This window comes from Pithys albifrons, chromosome 2, assembly GCF_047495875.1.
Source record: "Pithys albifrons albifrons isolate INPA30051 chromosome 2, PitAlb_v1, whole genome shotgun sequence".
Taxonomy (NCBI): domain Eukaryota; kingdom Metazoa; phylum Chordata; class Aves; order Passeriformes; family Thamnophilidae; genus Pithys; species Pithys albifrons.
The window spans coordinates 93,946,582-93,969,060 of NC_092459.1; the positions used below are offsets into that span (position 1 = coordinate 93,946,582).

A 22,479-nucleotide genomic window follows, 5' to 3' on the forward strand; every position below is an offset into this window, starting at 1 on the left:
CCCCTCACTTATAGGAAGATGTAACGTGCCTCACTTCTGCAGCAGTACAAAGAATGCTGGAGTCTGCATGACACTGAAATTTTGTACAAAAACCAGGTATCAACCTGAAAGATGGGAGACACAGAGGTATCTATTCTGGTCAACCTGAGTATACTAATACCTTCTTTAAATGTAATGTACTAAGATTTTGTGGGTATTTTGTTTGGGGTTTGGGTTTGGATTTGGTTTTTGGTGTGGTTTTTTTTTTTTTTTTTTAAGAATCAAGGTAAAAAAGAGGGTTCCAAAAGAGGAACATGATTCTATATTTTCACACAAACACAATGCTTACAAAGTACATCATCCAAAAAGTTATAAAATGATTGTGGCAGAAATTTTCTTCAATTCTCTGATGTCAGATGTGCAAATGAATCATGAAAAATAATTGTTGTGTAGTATACTTATTACAGAGCATATGAGAGAAATGACTAACACTGAAGTATATCAGAATGGTGGAAACACCTAAGTATATAGTAATAAAAGCAAATATTATTAAATTCCAAATACTACTTTAATTGAGTATTGGGTTTTCACATGAAAAAGTTGTACTAATTAAAAATGGATTTAGCAGTCTTAGCTCCTGTTAAAAATCTGGTGAAAACCTTATGCAGTCTCACAGCTGCATTGAGACACAATGGATTTGGACCTGTGGTTAGTGAAGACGTCCAGCTGCATGGCTGTTTGTGGACAGCATGATTCACACTCCAAGTCCTATATGGAGAGCATTTTGGGACACTGAGTATACTCAGAGCAGCCTACCACTATATGCTCCTGCTTCACTTGAGAGAGATATTACTAAACACAGCGTATATATATGCCTTTATATATCCATATATATTTTTATACATGCACACACAAGATGCTGAAGTTCACACTCCATTTTGTAATGTGATAGGCAAAAGAGAGGATGAATGGGAACCAAAAATAAAGCAATTAAAAGACTGAGAATATTAATATTGTCAGTGTTTTCAAGTAGAACTGGATTTAAGTCCCCTCTGCAGTCTGCTAATTTGGAAAAATTACTCTAAGAACACTTAGCACATTCATTTGCATGGGGATTTAATAGTCTACATCAGTGTCAGGCATCACATTTATTTGAAAATCCAAATCCAAAGAGGTGTTTGACATAACAGCACATTTCCTTCTGAGGGGGGAATCATACAGTTTGAAATAAAACACAGCTGATGGCTGCAAAAGTAGTACCAAATTAAGAAGGGCTGATTTGTGATCCTACTTTCAATGTATTTCTTAAAGTAAGTTCTTATACCAAGCTACAGCCCAACACAAAACCCTCTTTAACAGTTGACTTTATCTGAGGCAACAGTCAGTAGCTGCAGTTACAGCAGGCAATTGGCAAGTTGCCCCATCAAGTTTTGTTTGCAATTGGTTCATTCCCATGATGGTAAAGTGTACTGGATTTCACAAATTTTCACAAGGCCACACCTAGCAGTTACTCCACTTCACATCCAGCAATCAAACACTTCAGTGTCACTCTGGAATGGGCAGCAGCCTGTAAAGCAGGTTGACATTAGACACCGTATTACTTGGGGTACTCTCCTGCAGCAGGCTTGGGACTAAGGAATGTGGCACACTCCCAGTTATATTCCCCCAGAAAGATACTTGCTGAAAGGCAACTGAAAGGCTGATTCTTGAGGATAAATACAGGAGAAACAGCACTTGCCTACACACAAAATTTAGTTTTACACAAATACACTGGGTACCTCGCAGTGCTCACAGATCAAGCCGGGAAACTGCTGTTTCACACAAAATCTTAACAGCATTTGTTGCATTTAAGGTGAGATACATAACAAACAGAGTCCTTGGAGGAATTGTGGAGACCTGACTCAGGTACATGAAGAGGGAAAGGGCTTCCTTCGTCTTGCTAATAGCTCACAGTTACAGGAAAGGTCTCAACATTCAAGCAAGAAAACAGAAGACCTGTAGGCAGGGTGTGGTCTGGAGCCAGGATCACAGAGTCTTTACATAACATAAGCAGTAACCTCCATAATTTTATTTTGTTTGTTCTGGGTTTTTTTTAGGGGGAAGTTATTTCAACACTCACTGGAGAGCCAAAGAAAGAATCAATCTGATCACTTAGATTATAAAGTTTGAATGCTCAGGGATGTAGGTTTGCCATTGTAACTCAGCTTTTATATTGCACAGCTATCTGCATTCCCTCTCCCTCATGGAGTGCCTTGAATGGTTTGAGTGTTTGGAACTGCACTCCTATGGGTTCAGCTTTTAGTGACCATAGAAAAGAGCAGAAGGTCAAAGCTGTTATGCCAGGAAATCATACCTTTTCAAAAAGTTTGTCCTGGACCCAGCTATTTCCCAGACCACAGACATAATTTTTAGAGTTGAAAAAAATATACAGAAGGGTTTTAAGTCACTGTTCTGCATTTTACTTGGTCAGTAGTGCTTCACAGTGAATGAAACACCAGGTTATACCAGAAAATACAAACGCCAGGCCACAGAGGTTACCAAGGCATTGACATAATTAGTGCAGTTAAAATACATCACAGAAAATGACACATACATGCAAAAAAGGCCTAGGTAACAGCATGCATATATTAGAGAGTGTGATATTGGAATTACTTGAGAGCTTCAGCAATAGGCCAGTCATTGTGTGTGTATGAGTATATATATATATATATATATACACACATATATACATACACATATACATACGTACATATATACATATATAGGCACCAAAAAACCCCATATTTTAATTTTTCTATTAGAAATACAAAGATATTTTCAAACTCTGGCCACTCAGTCATGGTAAGCAGTAGAATATAAACTTCAAGGTTTGTGGGAAGGGTAGGAATTTTCTGAATAGCCATGGAACAGCCTCTCTTTGCAAGGGTGGTGCAAAACTGGACTAAGGCACCTCAGTACACCTGATTGTGAACAGATGGTAGTGCACCATGCACATACTGACAACAAGAATGACACACTGCACAGACACATTTCACATATTACTCTTCTATTTTTCTACATCAACACAACAGTAAGAAAAACATGAGTTTAAACTTGGGATTAATTCTTTCTACTGTAAAAATACTAGCAAGAATTTCACTGTTTTCACAATGAAGACTAGATTCCTAGACTGTAAGAGCAGTTGTCTTTTGGATTATTGTCTTCTGTCCCTGGTGGTGGGCCAACATTTAAAATTTCCTCAGTTCCCAGGAAATTAATTTTCTGTTTTAAAAAGGCTTGGGGAAGCTATTCTGGAGAATCCTTATTTACTCTAAGCAACCATACTAAAATTATTTCTATGCTTTAGTCTATGTGTGTCGAGGAGGATAAAAATCAAAGTAATGCATTTTCTTCTGTTGAGATAAACAAACTGGTGTGGGCAGCTGTGTAAGTAAAAATGAGACAAAACCCTTTTTTAATGTTAATTTTCTATTACTCATCCGAAAATAACTTCACAAAAATCTTATGTGTCTTTTTTTACTTATTAAAATAGTATGAAAACAAATTTTACTTTTAATTCACCGTCAACTTTGTTAACTGTATTTTTCATCTACTCGGAATAGTTCTCCCATATACGGAAAGACTTCATGAACACCCTGCAGATTTTGAAAGGTCAGAATTTTTTTCTTTTATATTTAAGGCTGAATATTTTATGGGTCATTGAAGATAAAAAAACTTTCAAAAACAATTCAAGCGAGTCTCCTCAAAATGTGATAAAACAAAGTATCACTTCTGTCTGTGGATTAATGAACGAAGTGCTTAACCTCAATTTCTGGTTGACCAGAACTCATTCCATTTACTGCATTTTTCCCCAAATACTGACATATAAATAAAATGCCTTTCATTGGCATAACATTGACTTAGTTTTCTATACTTAGAAAGCACATTGGGAAATAGCTTAAATTCTGTTTTCATAAATTGAGTCTGCACAAAATTAATTTCTAACTCAGTGATCACAATGAAAATGATAGCTAAGTATTTAGCAACCAGTGTGGGAAAACCGAAAAATTTACAATAGCACAGAACAGGAAATATTCTCTTAACGAAGATCCTTCAAGGTATTTATGGTTTTAGTATCAGCTTCATAAAAGAGTCATATTCTTCCATTTAAAGGTGAATTGTAATTCAAAATTCACCCTCATCAGCTCTTCCATTGATTTATTTGACAATTATTAATACCTACTAATGACTGAGTTATTTTAACAGGATTTACTAGCAAATAGCCCATCAGAATTTCAACAACTTAGTTTGCCTAGGGGGACATACACATCTTGTTTTGTATGGTATACTAAGTTACTTCTTTATAGCAATTGTAGAGACATCATACTACAGCACCTAAATGTATGAAAAAGTACTCATTATTCATAGTAGAAGGGATGACAATTCATCAAACACATGATGAATTCATTAAATCAGTTTAGTAGGGATTAGTCATTTAAGAGCATTTTTAAAAAGCATTTTGCTACTTAGCCACACAGCTTAATCTATGTTACAGTCAAAATTTACATGGAAACATCTCATGTACTGAATAAAAGCAGTAGAGAAGTTTTGTCGTCTGTTTTGGATATATGTGACAAGGATTTGATAGTAGAGGGGCTGCAGAGGTGGCTTCTGCGAGAAGGCATCAGAAGTTGTCCCCATGTTGGGCAGAGAAAGTTCTAGTTGGCTCCAAGAGACACACACTGCAGGCCAGTGCTGAGCAAACCAATGATGTTAGTAACACCTCTGTGATATTTAAGAAAGAGTAAAAAAACCCTTTACTACAGCAGGTGAGAGAAGTGAGAATATGTGAAAGAAACAACTCTGCAGACACCAGAGACAGCAGTTTTCCTACAACTCATGGTGACCACCATGGTGAAGACTCCAGTGATGAAAGTTATCTCCCTACAGCTCATGGAAGCCTATGGCGGAGCAGGTATTCACCTGCAGGCCACTGAGAGGAGCCCATGAAGGAGCAGGTCTTCTGGCCAGGATGTGTGATTTTCCAAAGGACCCTCACTGGACCAGGGTGTTTCTGAAGGACTATCCCCCATGAAAGGGACCTATGCTGGAGCAGTTCTTGGAGAACTGCTGCCTGTGGGAAGGACTCACTTTGGAGAAGTTTGTAAAGAATTGTCTCCCATGAGAGGGATCTCCCACTGAAGCAGGGGAAGAGTGTGAGGAGCAAGGAATAGCAGAGACTAATCTTTATGAATGGACCACAACTTTCATTCTCCAGCTCCCTGCACTGTTCAGGAGAAGGAGACCAAAGAGCTGGGAGTAAATTTGTCCCTGGGAAGAAGAGAAGGGCTGGGGAGAGGTGTTTTTTAGATGTTTTTCTTATTTGTCATTATCCAACTCTGATTAATTGGTAATAAATTAGTTTAATTTCCTTAAGTAAGTTTGTTTTGCCCATGATAGCAATTGGTAAGTGACCTTGTCCTTATCTTGACTCATGACCTTTTCATCTTATTTTTCTCCCTCTGTCCTGTTGAGGAAAGGGAGTGATAGAGAGGGTTGGTGGGCACCTGGCAGCCAGCCAAGGTAAACCCACCACAATGTCTTAGAACTTCTCAGTTAATTATGTCTTTCATTGCACATATACCTGCCCACTACGCAAAACTATTTGTCTGTAGCCAGATCTTCTGTGTAAACATAGGAGCCTAAGGCTCAAGGCCACATACATTAAACAGAACATAAATAAGTTTAGAATTGGAAAGTTTGGAAAATAAACTTTAAGATGACAACTCTGAAAGGTAGTGGAGTTATTTCAGGCTGAATATCATCATATATTTCCACAGTCACTGGAAATATGAACACTAAGTTCTTGCAGCTTACCAAATCCTCTCCAAGTCTGGTTATTAAGGCTTTACCTGGAGGGATCCAACAAACTGCAGGGGAGGAGAAGGGAGAAATCCAAGGGCAGGTCCTCCTAAGAGCATGGGATTTAAACTCATTGACAGACTTATCACTAAAATTATCCATAGAAGTCATGCAAACCTAACAACACACAACAAGACTCAGAGCACTTTCAGTACAGAGTGTGAAGTCCATTTGCCCCAAAATCTGCGAGCTAGCTAAAAAGTTCTTTGTTAGAGACAGATAAAAGTTAAGATGTCCAAGGCTGGAGAAAAGATGCAAAAATGCAATATGGAATCTACTAATGACAAAACAGAATAAAATACCTTTTGTTTAGATTGACATGAAGAATCTGTGAATGCAACATTCAATTCCTTGAACTACTTTTAAAAAGCAGAAAGGGAAAGTGTTAAGTGTATTAAATGTTTATCTGCATTGGGAAAGTTTGCTTTGCAACTGACTATTTTGCCTCCTGGACAGCTAATATGGTATAATTCCCAAGCCACAGGCCCTTCCAGGGATCTCAATCATGTCCAATGTCTTCGGTTTTCAGTGCTGCAAGATGCATGACAGGCAAGCATCAAACCTCTTTTCCCACAGGACTTGTGGGATTGTTTTTGTGAGTACAAACATAAGAGAGAGAAGAAGGCTGTCACTTTGACCATTATGAAATCCATCATCAAATGGGACAATATTCTAAAATTAAAACCTTTCTCTTCTCACTATAAGAAGGCTTTGTTAAAACCTTCCAGCAATTCAACCTTTTGCTGAAAGAATTTTGGGATAATATTTAGAACTTTTATCATGAAAAAGAATTGGAAAACCTGTCATGTAGAAAGTCTATGGACTGCTCTCTAAAAAACAGCCTGCTGCCAAAGCCCCCTGAGAATTAAAATCAGTTGAAGCACTCCTAGCTGAAATGCATGATTTCAGAGACATTCTTTCTCTAGTTAGAGCTTACACTATAAAAAGAAGAAAGATTAAGGTAATGCTGAAGAGGAAAGCACAATTACATTTTAAAATGGCTTTTCAAAAGAGATGGTGGGTGTCGTGTCCACTGGCCCAGCTGGAATGCCACAGAATAAACACACCACTACATGTACAAGCAAGTAATTTTACACCAGCAAGTAGGGAGACTGTTCTGTTACAATCATTCCTCTCTCAAGAAATAAGTTCTGATTAGGAGCTTTGGCTCTAAATCACTAAATCACGTTTGATTTGTAAAAATGAAGAACGTTCTTTGCAATTTCTTTCAGTCTTACAATATCCCAGTAATACACCTACATTCTATTGTATTCCTTCTTTTGTTTCAGGACACAGATTTCTGTTTCTGGAAAAGCTGCTTGTTCTCTCTATCATGATACTCCCAAGTATTCAGAATTAGTCATTTAATCTCTATCCAGGCTAAAATGGCCTACTAGAGAAATCTCAGCTTAATAAATTATGCATGAGAATTCTCTCTTTTCTGTAGTCTGTGCAATCGTTTCGGCTTTAATATCATTTATGGTTGCAGCAGAATGAACTGAGTAAATACACTGTGGTACAACACAGTGTAAGTCAATATTGGTCACAAAGCTCATACAAAGAGGCAACTGCAAAACCAGAGCCCTTGCAAGTGCTGCCAAAGGCCTTTCACGTTCCTGAAGAAACTGCCAGCCAACTTCCATCTTCTCACAAACAGAAGAAAATGACAAGCAGGTATCAGGCAAACTTTTATCTTCTTACACTTCAACCTGGAGCTGTGACATCCAGTTTGGAGACCCAGAATTGTTTAAGTATTTGGAGGGGGAAACCAGGCCTCTGTCCAGCCTGTGAATTCTGCTGCCCTCCAAACCTGCAATATTTCTTTCACCTAACATATTCCCATAAGGGTATTTGTCATTTGACTATCCCATATACCCCTCATTCCTCTCTGAGATTACAAAAATGGAGAGAAACATCAAGTTAACCTGCTTTAATTTCACAACACTGTCTCAGCAGGAAGTGCTCTGAGAAACCCTCTATCAGCTTCCTTTGGGCTGCACAGCCCTCGAGTCCAACATACAGCCACTTGCAGCCACTGATTGCAGTTCCAGTTTCTTAAGGTGGTAGAAAGGGAGATGCAGCAGATGATTCTCTCCCCTGCTCCCATTAAGATGAAAATTTCAATGACTGACAGCAGAAAGAGTTAATTAAAGGTCTCTCTTCTCTTCCACTTTAGGAAAAAGAAGAAGTTTTCTAAGCCTGAGCTCCAGTCAGAGGTAACCAGACAGGTAATAAGTTCAGAAGGGATTTTAGTCACTTGAGGAAACTGCTCAAGGAGTCACCTGACAGCAAGCTGACAGTTATAGAAAAGAGGATAGTTCACGGGTGTTTGTCGAGAAAGTGAGTGAAAGAAAACTTTTCACAGCACAGATAAGGACAGTAAGGCATAGCAGGGACAGAGCACTGGAAAATTTTCCCTTGGCCACAAAATCTTTAAAGGGGCAGTAACTTTTCATAACTGCAGCCCTGTTCTATTGAAGGCATAAAGGGCATACACAAACAAAAGCCTCCTGCTCTCTGCTCAAACCACATTCAAGATAAGTAGGAAGAGCAGCACAAGAAATAGAGGGAAGTTTCTTTTTACTTTGTCTAACTCCAGCTCTAGAATTAGCTAAGGTCAAGACCAGTTGACCAGTTTTGGTACCTTCCAATGAACCTGCACAGCTGTTTATTTCTGTCACAGTCATTAGCACGCGGATCCAGACCCCAGCAGGTGGGGGGACACCTGTAAGGTCAACTTTGTTCACTGGGCACTGAGGGGTCTGGGAGAGGGAGTCCCATCTCTGACAAGGATCACTAGAGGAGGCTCAGCAGCCAAGGAATGTGCATACATGGTAAAAAAAATGGATCAGTGCTAAAGCTCATTTAAGTTGAGGGAAATTTGGTTACAAAGCACCTGGCACTACCTAGTGAGACTCAGTACCATGGCCAAGTGAAGGCATATGCACCCTGGAGATGAAGACATTTCAGGGGAACATCCAAGTCTAAAAACATACCCATGAGATCCTTCTGGGAAAAGAAAAAAATCCCCCAAACTGCTTTTCACATATTTGAAATCTGTATGAATATATTTGGGATGAATATACGGTATCTACATTTCAACTAGTTGAACACATTTGGAGCCAGAGATGAAACTGTTTATTGAAAAGTGCAATTCTAGTATTTATACTCCAGAGGGTATGCAATACATCCCAAATGTAACTCACAGAAGGTACCAGTTCTTCTGAATTCTACAAAATTCCATTTACAGAAAAAGACCAGAAGTGTTAGAAGCAACAGGCTGTTTCTATAAAAAAGTCACAGATTAAATTCTAAACTCTACAAAGTGGCCTTTTATTGTGTATTACCCCAAATCTCTGAAGTATTGTACCTGCCATGCATGTCCAAGAGCATATCTTATTCACATTATTTAACATTTGCATTCTGATTGCAATCAGTCTTCTCTCAAGAAAATAAATGTTACAGTTTGTTAACCCAGAATCATCAAACTCTCGCTTTTATTATCAATCAAGGCCACTTTTCTGCTGACTGCAACTCAATTAAAATCCAATTATTTGAATAACTGGATGGAAATTGCTATCATAAGATGTATCTTTTTATTTGGAACATTTTGTGTAGAAAATTGACAGCACAGGAGTTATGACACGGTGGTTGAAAATGTTTTGTAACCTGAGCTGGGAAAAGATATACCAATAAACTTGGAGGGTCACTTCTGCAGTGGGCATTTGATTCTAAAATTGGGACTTTTGGCTCAGAGTAGGTCCCAAATTATGAGATTCTGCTAACATTACTGTGAGCTTTAAGAAAGTTGGTTCTTCCAAGCCTCAAAAGTTATTTCTACTAACGTTAAAAAAAAAAAGTAAAAATGTTCTTAGAGCATCTTACCACATCACCCATGGAGTTAATTACAAAATATGTCAGCCAGTGATACCAATTCTTTTGGTAATCTCAATGTCAGGTTCTTTCATTTATTTTATTTCTTACATTAACTAATACCAGGTAACTAGCTGTTTATTAACAGGACATCTCTCTTAATATTCCTGCAGCTGTGTACCTTCTCCTTTTCCTGCTGGAACTCAATGTCATTTGAAAAAAAAAGAAAGAAGTCTTATGAGGAAATCCTCAAGTATAAATTGCTTCTTAGTTTTTAATTACATTAATTTTCTACCAGAGCTTTATTTGTTTGACCAAAGTGTGGATTCTTCTCCACCCATCTTCTCCATAAAAAGCTGAATTGTTTGATATTGATAACATATACAGATAGAAAATGCCATCACACTATTTTAATTTCGATATGACAACTCTATGTACAGAACTCAAAACATTTGAAAAATGTCTAGTTGCAAAGTCTAATTTTACAAAACAGATTTGAAAGAATAATAGATTTCTTTTTTTTTCCAGGTCCAATTATCCAGGACTTGGCAGCTGGAAGTTACAAAGGAAAATTGGTTTTAGGAACAAAAAAAATCTCCTACCAAACATACTTTGTTAGCTGATCTCAAATATCCTTATATCATAATATTTTAAAGCAAGTACAGGTTCTCCAGTGTATTTCTTTTCCATCTAATATTATTGTCTTCTACCTTGTATCATAAAATCATATCATCTGAATTATACCTACTACAGTTTTAATAAATTTCTACAGAGGTTGTTCACTGAAGATTACACAGAGGATTTAAAAGGAGCTATTAGATTATGATGACTTGTGTTTGACAAAATAACTTGAACTCGCACACAGCAAGGAAGGAAATGAGGCAAAGAATAAAGGATAAGAAAATAGAAACATTATATATAAGCAAAGTAATTCCAAAATGGGATTGATTTTAAAAGAAACAACTCTTGATAGAATGTCGTGTTCATATTACTTTTCCATTGTGATTATTCTTTTCCACTTTTGTTCCATATATTAGATTTTCTATATTTCCTCTCATTTTTTATGTGATTTCAGGCAACACCCTAAAATATTTTTAGCTGCTTTACAAACTGAAGTTGCATTAAGTAGTCAACACCGTTTATCACAACTGCATGACAGTTCACAAATATGCTGGAATCTGTCTCCTTCCTCAAAATGTATGTTACTTTCACACATACACAGTCTACCTCTCCATAAAGCACTGGAATAAATACTTCTGGCCTTTTGACTCTACATGCCAGCAGTGTCTCTTAGGCAAGCTTTGAAAAAACTTCTTATAAAGAGAGTCTACAAAAAATACCAGAATTCAAGTCATTCAGTTTTCATGCTGACAGTCCTTAAAAGTGAGATCATATATATGATGTATGTTAAAATCAAAGCCACTTACCCTTTTTCTCAAGTTGTAGGTCAAAATGAGATTTCTAGAGAAAGAGTGTGAAAAGGCTGTGTAGAACTCCAGCACTTTCTGCAAAGCATCTCTCTTTATCACATGAAGATCACAGTAAGTCAAAGCCCTCACATTAGCACAGGACTGGGCGAGGGTTGACTCCTTCCAGAATACATCACCGAAAACGTCCCCTTTGCCTAAGCAAAAACAACAGAATTGCTCTCAATAACAATACTATTTCCACCAAAAATATAAAAGAGCATACATCTCACTCGTATAGACATGTTTCTTCTAATTTATGTGATCAGAAAAAAAAATTGTCTCTGAAAAGAACAAATTTAAAATATTTCAATGATAACTTTTTCTGGTATCTTTTTGTTAATTACAATAGTCTATCAATATTTCATAATAATAAATCATAATAAAAAAGTTTCATGTGACAAGCCCCTTTAAATATCAATAAATGTTTCTCTTTAAAAATCAAGAAAAGTGGTTCATTCTTGGTTATTGTTCACTTCTTATCCCTTTCAAACAGATTAACTGAGCTGTGTTGGTATAGAAAAATCAAAGGTGAGCAATTCAGATCTATATGGACTCTGTGAGACTGAAGCAGCTACCAGCTAAGAATAAACCAGGCCACAGCTGCTGTTGACCAGTAAAGGAGAAATCACTCCCCGGAAGCTCTCAGCGACTTGCCAGAAGTTTCTCATGAGAACTCTACAAGTTTCCCTCTGGACTCTGGAGATGTACCTGAAAACAGTTAGGATGATTTCATCAAAACACAGGACTTGTGAGATATGGATTATAACCAATTAAAGTTTGTAGTTTGATGGTGTGAGGTTCAACAATAGAATGCAGCCTTAACCCTATAAAACCGTGTGCAGTGTGTATTAAAGGTCTTTCACTTTAAACCGTAATGGCTTGTCACGTGAAGTCCTTTTCCTCCACTTATAATTGTTTTCTTTAAAGATAAAATGCTTTTTCTCTTTTTAATTTTAACTGTCAGGCAAAGGATTTGATTCTTACATCCAAGTTGTTGAGTTCTCTTAATCTGGCTAACAAAAACCCACTGTTGTGTCAACCAAACCATCTTGTGTAACACATCAGTGCAGTTACAGGATGTTACAAAATAGAGTCCGAAACAAGAAGAGCACAGGTTAGTTAGCACTGACATAACAATGGCCAGGCACTAATGTTTAGCTGTTACACACGCAAAGAGAGAAAATAGTCATTGCCCTACAATCTCCCGTGCATGTCTTTATGAGCTTGGGGCAGCCAGTGAAATCCCTGCTGCAGAATACTGCAAAGAAGGCATTTGCATCAGTCTGGACACGATATATCAACACAAGGCAAGTTTGCGAAAATCTAGCTGAGGAGCAGCAAGGATTTCACTGGTTATAACCCAGCTTAGGCTGGACACAAAAGGGAGCGTGTAGGAGAAAGTTACAAGCTCATTTACAAGAATAATGCTCTTGTTTGGGTTTTGTTTTGTTTTCCACCATGTAATGCTAACGTATTCAGTTGTTGCCTTGATAATGAAAAACTGTATGTTCTTGTTTTGCAATGTGTTTTCCTCTTAAACCTCTGCTGCATTATACCAGCACTGCACATCTCTTTTAAGACAAGCAACAAGGAAATACATTCACAGTATCTATCAAGTTGTGGTAGGAATGGACCAGACAGTACCTTGTCTTATAAGTAATACTTTGCCCATAGCAATTCTTAAAGCCAAAGCATCAAAATAAGTATTAGTTTATTGACTTCAGCCAGGCCTTTTTATATTTCATTCCTTAAACAAATAGTCATGTTTGAAAGGCTATACCAAAGTCATGAGAACTATCATGAGTAAAGAGCTCAAGAAAACTTGTAAATTAAACCCAGAATTCCAAACTTAGTTCTTCAGCTGTACTTCCTCTTCCATTAGATGATAAGCATTTTCTCTCTGAGGAGAAGCTGTCAGCTTGATGGTAAGCTACACTGTAGTCAATAAGCTGTCATTCACACTGATGTGCTCCAGGTTTTCCACAGAAGCCCAGTGCACCCCACCTGCCATGGGCCAGTTTAGTTCCTGATCATTTTGGAGGAGCATAGAATCTATTTTAATTCTAACTGTGTATATACACTGAAACCACCTGCTCCATTAGCATGTTTCCCTCACAAAATTAGACCAAGACACCATAATGACAACTGTTCTTACACCTCAAGTCTCCTTACACAGACAGAGCCAACATCTGGAGACAAAGGCTGCCCATCAATAAGCATGGTTGTAGTCCAACAGTCCAGTACAGTATGCAACTTCTCATTGTAATTGCAATTACTTTTCACATTTACAGTTATTTAAATGTATGCTTTTTCAGTAGATAAATTCAAAATGGCTAAAGAAAAATCCTTTCATGCACTTAAAGTAGATCATCTTCTACAAGTCTTTTAGACAAATACACAATATATTCAAAATTGAAGTGAAACAATTTTTATGCACCATAAAATCTGATATGGTTCACTGGGTAAAAATGGATTGTTTACCATTGGAATAAATATGCTTTTACTCACAATATTCCAGGCAATTAGCTAAACTACTGTTTTAATTAACGCTCTGGAATCTATCAAGCATTGAAATGTGCCATCACTGATGAGCAACACTTAGAGCGGGTAGTCCAAGCACAAAGGAGAGGAATTCTAGCTCATTTCTAAGTGTATTTTTTAATCTATCCAGAGAAGTTTCCCTACCTTAAAATGTCATTGATAATTTTACTGTCCCACAGTAACTCTATTTAGAATTTATGCCTTTCACATAACACAGAAAGACACAGCTGTGTCATTCACCTGTGGCAGCAACTACAGTTTCCCTTCGTTATTTGTAATTCCTCCCTCCAAAAAACTCTCCCTCTTGCAGTTTTCTCCCACCCCAGGGAGCCACTTCCCATAAGTGGCAAGAACAGCCCAGGAAGGAGCTATGTCTCCTGGGTGCCCACTGAGCTGAACCAGAAAAAAGCAGCCCATGAACCACAAACTGAGTCAGATCACAGAAGCCTCCGTTTTAAAGAAACAAACAAAAAACAAACCAAAACCGACCGATCAACCACACCCCAAAGAGGTTTTACTCATTTCTTTCATTAAAAATTTCCTTGAAGTTAACAGACAGTGCTCTAGCTGAAAATCAATGCTACGTTATATTTCGGTTTCCAAAGCAAGGCACACGTGCAAGCACCACACTGCTTTGTTTCTATCAAGTGAATTTCCTAAATGATGCATATCAAAAGTATCACATTTGATTGTCAGATTCTAAAAAAAAAACCCCATACTTGACATTCATAGAAAAATGGGGCAGGGGGTGGGGAAAGGAGCAGTACCTACACTGAATTAGAACAATTGGCCTCATACCTAATAAAAAACTGCATAGCGTATCGCTTTGTCTATATGTTCTCTTCAAAGTAAGATCAATCACTCAAGAAAAAGGAATTAAAAAATGTGGGGCAGATTAGGTGGGTGTTTTATCAAAATCTGCTGTAACTGGAAAGCAAGAAAGAAGGGCAAGGTGATATTTTTAAGCGTGTCAGGAGGCTGGCAAAGTCTAATGGCTGCACTAGAGAACCTGAGCCAAAAGCCTCTTTTTACATATAACTCCAGGCTTTATATATTTCACCTTACCTCTGAAGAAAGATTAAGAAGCGCTACAGAAATGCAGATGGCATTTGTTTGTCAGTCCTTTGCATTTCTCATTCCCAGCTTGCAGAATTCCAGACATTTGCCAGGAATATTATCTGTCAATCACCCTTAAAGTGGATGAGCTAAGCTTTTACCATCAATCATTTATATTCCCTGCTGACTTTGTGGGCTGAGTACCTTTTCTACCATTAGCTCAGCATACACTTGAAATCCAAATAGTTTTCTGTCTTTTATGTTTGCTTGTTTGTTTTAATTACACTAACAAGTTCCCAAACAAAATTCTTAAACAGTGAAGAATTATTTTATAAAACCCTCTGTTTCCACACTTCCCCAATTTCTTTTTCACATCAAATTTGCTATTTCTCTTATAACTGAAAACATGATTTCTCTGTTACCACTTCAAATTCAGACCAAGTCAGGCATAAGGTCAAGCCACATTCACTGTCTCCTGAAAGCAGCACCGGTAATGAAGATGTGATTATTTCAGCTTAGTTGTTTTGCTGATTTTGTTTGAGAAAAGAACTACACTTGCATATTACAGCTATATTGTCTTGATACCACAACCTTTGGTTCTTCACTCCTACAAAGTGGAACTGTTGAAGAACTCTCAGACAGAAGATATTCCATGGTACTCCAAAACAATTTGATTCATATGTGGAATATGTGTTTGATAACCTACTTAGTCCACATCTGGGTCTGGAGGTCTGAAAGTTGCAGCACTGCTTTGGTGTGATAGCAGTTGGGTGAGAAGATGAGGCCATAGATTCATGTGCTGAAGGTCTTCCAAATCAGTATGGATTTAGAAGGGATTCACACAAATCCATGGGTTTTCAGTACATCAGACAAAATATTCCTGTAAGAATCACTCTCAAATCAACAGGAACTGTTAGAGCAGCCAACACCAGAATCTAGATCAGGTCCCTTCCCAATCTGCCTTCATTAGCATGTTTGAATGATAGAATTGGGATCTGACATAGTCTCAGCAGATCCAAAGACAAGTTAGAATGACCGAACACTGCTCTATGGTAGCTCAGCATCAATGCAGCACTGAGCATATCTTGGAAATCAGGTGTTAGCAAATACTGTTGTCTGTGATGCTGATTCCCAGTGGTTGCCACAATGACATTCCCAGCACAGCTCCCTGGAGCACCCACACTGGCCCGTACCCTCAGGACCTGTCTTCCACCTCCAAGCAGTGGGAGACACCAACTGCTGTAACGGCAAACACTGATTCTCTCTACATGGGTCTCTTTCTAGCGATTGCTGCTGAAATTCAAAAATAAACAAAAAAAATGACCTTTTTTTCCTTCTTCCCACCCTCCAAGGATCTAAAATTAGTCCGTGTCACAGGCTCCTACCAATTCTATTCAAGCCTAATTATACTAAGGACAGTGTATTTGCCCCTGGTATTCAAAATCAATGACTTGAGACTTTGGTCAGACTCCCTCTGTGCTCACCACAGTCTATTTGGCTTCAACTGATAATCTTTCCTCTCTTCCCTCATCTCCTAATCTAAGTAAGGCATGCAATTTAAATTTTACCATTTTGCAGAGAGAAGAAAGATTCAAGGAAGTTAGAGACACTAGAGCAAAAATAATTTTTCTTCTCAGTGCAATGCTTTAGGGAAATGAATACCTGTCAAGTAACAAAAACAGAGCTACCATTTGGCATTGAGGTAGAGTATTCAGTAGCTGTCCTACAGATAAATTTCACAACTGGACAGCTGCTGAATAGCCTTTAGTTTGGTCCTCCAACACAGTACAGCTGGCAGGAGACAATGCATGGAAGTCATTTGCTGCTTTGGATTATCTTAAGATTTCCAAATTGCAAACTGAGACACGTAATGAGAAGTGAATGACCAACCGCACTGCAGAGAATAGATTTTTCATTAACCAGAGATTTTAATTACTCTCTTCCTCTCTAATAGGACCTTAAAAACACACTGAAACCAAAGTAAGTGCTAAAGAAATAAATTGAAGTTGCACTTTCAGTGATTTGCCTGGTGCACAAAGAGAAACACAGTGTATCTATTAATGTTATAAAGCACAGCCTGGCAATATTTTGCACACACTTTATTATACAACTGCATCAGTTTTCCCTGTTGAAGCACATCACTGTACAAACAAAATAAAAACATCTATTTTAGAGATGAATAGCAACAACATGTATCAGTTGCAGTGAAGATTTCTATTATTGTTGTTATTATTACTACTAATATGTTTATTTGTCTTTCTGAATAGAGCATGGATTATATTTCACTACTTGACTTACTGTGATGAGAAGAAGAGTTTTAAATGTCAACTGAGCCCTGCCAGGTTTATTCACAGCAAACTAGGAGGTTTCAGCAGAATCTGAACCATTTATCCTTATTTGTGTTTTAATGGTTACTCTAAAAATGTTACAAATATGTGGCCAGTTTGCACAAACTAAGAAGAAGTGGAAGTTTCCAGTGCAGGTAAACTGGAGCCACAAATTTATTTGAATGTATTTGCAGTGGTTAAGTAATAGGAAAAACACAGCTCAATCTATGTTGTCATTGCATAGACAGCGCTAATTCTCTGATCAAAAAAAACCCCAAAACCCTATCTGAGAGGGTCCAATAGCATTATCCTCTGAGTTATTTCCCTGATTACTTAGGGACAGGCTTTACATTCTAGCTATTGCTTGAAGCATATATTAAAACCCCCAAATTTTATTGTTTTTCAGACAAAAGGGATTCTCAAGAGTTTAAATAGTAAAGTTCATGTTCTGAAATATGTATCTTCAAAGACTCACGATATATCTATAGTGTATTTAATTTAATATTACTAGCAATTAGTTCAGTATAAATTTAACAATGTTACACAATACCTCCTAAAAATGTTCTAACTTGAAAATTGGGTAAAACAAAGAAAAATGAATGTTTCATGAAAACTTTTTACATTCTTTTTTAATCTGTCTTTTGAGAAAAAAAGTTATTCTTCCTCCTCCAAAATTTTGAAACAGCAAAAAACCTCTACCCAAACCAAAAATAAGAATTAATTCAGGGATTCACCTGCCAGAAATCAAGGTCTTTATAGAAAGCTGCTACCTCTTTATACCTCTGGTTGGAGCACACACACAAACATGATGTGCAAGCCTTCCTAACACAGCCTGAGGTATCAAGGGACAGAGAGCCCCATCTCCACCACGTCTCAGTTTCTGCTGCCAGTAGCCTTCAAGATACTACCATTTTCCAAAGAGGATTTCCTACACATTAATCGAGTATTTTAAAACTTCTTTTTTCAATACCCTGTACAGTCTTAAGCCATCTACAGACTGCAGTGGACAGCAGCTTTCATGATTCATGCTTTTAATGCTCTATCAGAAGCTAGACATGCAACAACTAATCTCTGGCTGAAGTCTCAAAATTGGCAACTCCTGATATCAACTCCCTTCAGATGTCTGGAACACAGGAACAAGCAATATTCTCTGTCAAGAGCAACCATTTGGAATGAACCTATATTTATCAGTAAAAGTTTTAGTGCTGCTCCTACATCCACCATGAAGTCAAAACTTGGTAGACCTTTATGCCACAGCCTTTTAAAAAGTTTAGCTGGATCTCATTTTTAATACTTTTGCTAAGTGTGCTGGACACATATTAAGCAAATCAGACACTGATAATCATTCTTTCAATTGATGTTTGTTGAGCCATTTCATAGAAACAAGCAACTTGTCCAACCTGTCAGTGTAAGCCAGCCTGAAAAAAAGCTTCAAACTATAAATAGAAAAAAAGCACAATAGAACTCCTGAGGATAAAGATGGATTTTTATTTCAATCATTCCTTTTTCAAAGAGCTGCTGGTCACATTACAGTCTTATTCAATAGCACAATGTTTTGACGTTAGATACTGTCAGAAAACTCTAATGCCATCCATAATCCTGCAACCATTTCTTAAGCCTAAGAGCACAGCAGCTTGGCATTTTTAACATAGGGAGGTGCCCCTAAACTGAAAATTCAGGTGAAAAATGAAGCAGGGAAGTAAGGACTTCTTCAAAGACTTGGCATTAAATAACAACAGGCCCCAAAATGCACAATTAAATTTTGAAAATGGGGTAGCACACAAAACAGTTCAGTTTAGGGAAACCTGAGTTAGCTCAGGTACTAGGGACAGTCTAAAGATAGTAGCCTGGGCTCAGCACAGTTACCTTAGCTGACATCTTCAAGTCTGCTGAGAAGCAGTCTGCACATGACTGTGTGGAAGATGCAATGCTTTCAACAGAGAAGGTCTAAGACAATACTTCTGCACTGGTATTTCCCCTCCTCTAAAATAAACCATATCTGTAGTGCAGTTGCCCTTGAAGTTTGCACTGTCCTATCTGGATGCAAATCTGTCCCACCAAAATCTGAATCAATCCTCTTGTGTCCACAACTGAATGAAGTGCTTACAGCTAAATGAGTAAGCTAAAGCAATTGTAAAGAAAATGATTCTTCTTAGAACATTTCTTTAAGACTGCAATTAGATCAAATTAAATCAGCAGGATTTTCTCCACACAAAACAAATGGAACATTTAATATCCTGCTGAAACAAAACATGGCACACCAAGCTCTCCTATAATATGTTAAACCAATCTTGTCAACTTTATAGCTTTGTAAATAACAATAAACAATTGTGTTTCAGGGTCATACAAATTTCACTTTCCCAACTCACATGTGAACTTTAATGCACATCTATGTGCATCCTTTGCATGCTCCCTGTCCCCTACTCCCCCCCAAATTTTCCCATTCTTGACATTGTGCTGCTGCATACTTTCATACTTACATAATATCTAGTCTGGTATTGCCTTTCAGCTTTGATAGCAGCAAAAGAAATAGGAACAGCAAACTGATCTTGTGGAGAGCAATGGTATTGCTTGCTCACAACTTCCTGACTTGATTTCCTTTCCTATGTCATTCACTTTACTTGCCTTTTGTGGAGTCAAGAGTTGGACTCTACAATTCTCATACATCCCTTCCAATTCAGGATATTCTATGATGGTAAACCAACGGGCAAGAAAAAACCTTATTCTTTTGAAAGTTTTTAACTCAAATAAAGAAGCAAGAACATAAATGCAGAACAACTGGGATGTAACACTTAGGGTAGACTTTCCTGTAGCTGTTTTTACTTTTTAACTAAATTTTCTAGTAATGTTTTTTTCTCATCCAATGCTCTGAAGATCACAGTGGTTTTCAGGACTTTGGTTTTTAGTTGTTAAATAAAAGTTTAAAGCTCTCTGTCTCTAATCAAGTCTATAAAACTAACCTCCAGTCTTACCATCTGTACACACAAGACCCCCTTGAAGAAGCACCAAGACCACTTCAGCAGCTTTGAACAATTCATATAAGTGGAAATCTGCTGCTCAGTCAGGCCCTCCAGAAGTTGTTAATCAACAAATCACAGAATTACAGAATATGCCAAGTTGGAGGGGACCCACAAGGATCATCAAATACAACCCTTAGCCCGCACAGGACGATCCTCAAGAGTCACACCATGTACCTGAGAGAACAATCCAAACACTTCTTGAACTCTGGCTTGGTGCTGTGACCACTTCTCTGGTTAGGCTGTTCCAGTGACCAACCACCCCCTGGGTGAAGAACCTGTTTCTAATATCCGACATAAACCTCCCCGATGACACAACTTCAGACCCTTCCCTTGAGTCCTGTCACTGGTCACCACAGAGAAGAGATCAGTGCCTGTCCCTCCTCTTCCCCGATGAGGAAGTTGTACCTGCAATGAGGTTTCCCCTCGGTCTCCTCTTCTCCAGGCTGAACAGACCAAGTGACCTCAGCCGCTCCTCTTATGGCTTTCCCTCAAGGCCCCTTCACCATCTTTGTTGTGGTAGACAGGAAATTTAGGAACAAGACTGCTTTCCCCACCACTATCTAGAAAGAAAAGTCTGTTTTCAAGGTTCTTCTTCTCTTCAGCTTTTTTTCTGGAAATTTCAAATATTACTCCGTTTTCAGGCAGAAAGGGTTTGAACTAAATTGTCAGAACCACTTGCTTCCTTCAGATTTCCTAGACAAGAGGGATTTTTCTGCTCAGTCTTGAAGTATTATGTCAGTCTAACCTTGAACTGGTTATTTCTTAGAAAGATCAAAAATGGTTTTCTAAGTCATTCAGATATTTGTACATTAACATAATACAACTCCCTTACTAACAAGACCTTCTATCGAGCCTTTCTTTGTATTTCCAGAAAAAACATACAAAAAAGATCCCTTTGTTACTATTTTCACATAACTATCTAAGCACACATGCAATTGGAGACATAACACAAGAACTAACACTTCCTCTGGCAATGGTAAGGAGAGATTTAAAAGGTTCAGATTAAATGGCTGGAGGGTGAGGGAAGTGCCCTGTTAGCCTAATACGAAGTGACCCCAGCAATGGCACATCATCTACTCAACTAGACTTCTAACATCAGCTTCTTGTTCACCACAGTTCCAAACAATATACATTTTCACACCTCACTAAGGAAACATTTACCTTCAGAGTGCAAAAAATATAAACAGAGCGATGAAAGACAGTTTAAGTTTTCAAGCATCCTTAAATAAAGAAACAACAACTAGCCATGAAGACTTACTTCACACTTTTACTACAATCCCTTTTTCGCTGCATATTCCAAAGAAAACTGCAGTCAGATTTTATGATCAATTTCCTGGAATTAATTCAGAAAGAATATTTTAAGACGTTATTTGATACATTAAAATGTAGCCAGTCTCCTGAGTGTGAGTAGATTTTAAAGACCAGGAGTAAGGTCAGGTTTTGAGATGGTCAGTGGCTCAGTCTGAAAGGTCTGCTCTGAAGAAAGGAAGTCAGAGCTGCCAAAAGAAGTACACATAAATGCTTGACTGTTTTTAACAGAAAAAAACCAAACAAACAAACAAAAAAAAACCCAACCCAATCCATTTTCTCTAACCACATTTGGATAAATGGGTAAGTCTTTAAGTAAGAGTAGTTCAAGGAAATACTGTCAGCTCAGGTGGATAAAGTTGCATCAGGCCAAAGGGGAGGGCTTAGAAAAGTTAAAAGCAAAGTCAAGTTGAAAACAGTCTCTTAATGGCAGTCCCACATGACCTGTGCTTTGCTCAGTTCTTGTCTAGGGCAGGCACTTTTTCTGACCCATTTGTATTAGAATGTGTCACAAATAAATCAATCACCTGGTTTAAAGGCTTTTGTTTCTTTAACACATCAAATCCAAAGAGTGTATTGCATGAACATTAGTAATCTCTGTACTTTAGCAGAGAATTCAAAAAAATATGTCTTTCATCTCAACAAATCAAATTCCATAGAAAATGCGTCGATGTCTTTACATTTTCACTGGAAGCATTGCAGATGTTTGGGGTTTTTTTTAAATTTATCTATTTTTGTGTTTGTCTTTAAATCAAATTAATGGGGAGTGCAATCTTAGGGGACAAACCCGAAAACAAAAACACATTTTTTCACTGCTGGCCTATGTGTAATTTCTTCCAACTCAGTACTTGTCTTAATCCTAGTCAATCAAAGTCAGTGCTTTATAATAAGAACATAAGCCTGAACTGAGAACACACCTGCCTCTGTGGCATTACATGGAACTGATTTGGAAGGCTATTATGCAAGTGTACACAATACACTCCAGGGCTACACAATACACGTTTA

General features: G+C 37.8%; 1 protein-coding gene across 3 annotated transcripts in view; it reads right to left on the bottom strand.

The window, feature by feature from the left end:
• KCNH1 (potassium voltage-gated channel subfamily H member 1) overlaps nt 1-22,479 on the bottom strand; it is a 198,190-nt gene that overhangs the window by 67,514 nt on the left and 108,197 nt on the right. For all 3 annotated transcript variants that reach the window (XR_011699751.1, XM_071577874.1, XM_071577887.1), the window contains exon 10: nt 11,181-11,377. Coding sequence is in view for 2 of the 3 variants with exons in the window: in XM_071577874.1 (XP_071433975.1) it covers nt 11,181-11,377 (197 nt within the window). In the remaining variant the exon portion in view is untranslated. The remainder of the gene's footprint in view (nt 1-11,180; nt 11,378-22,479) is intronic.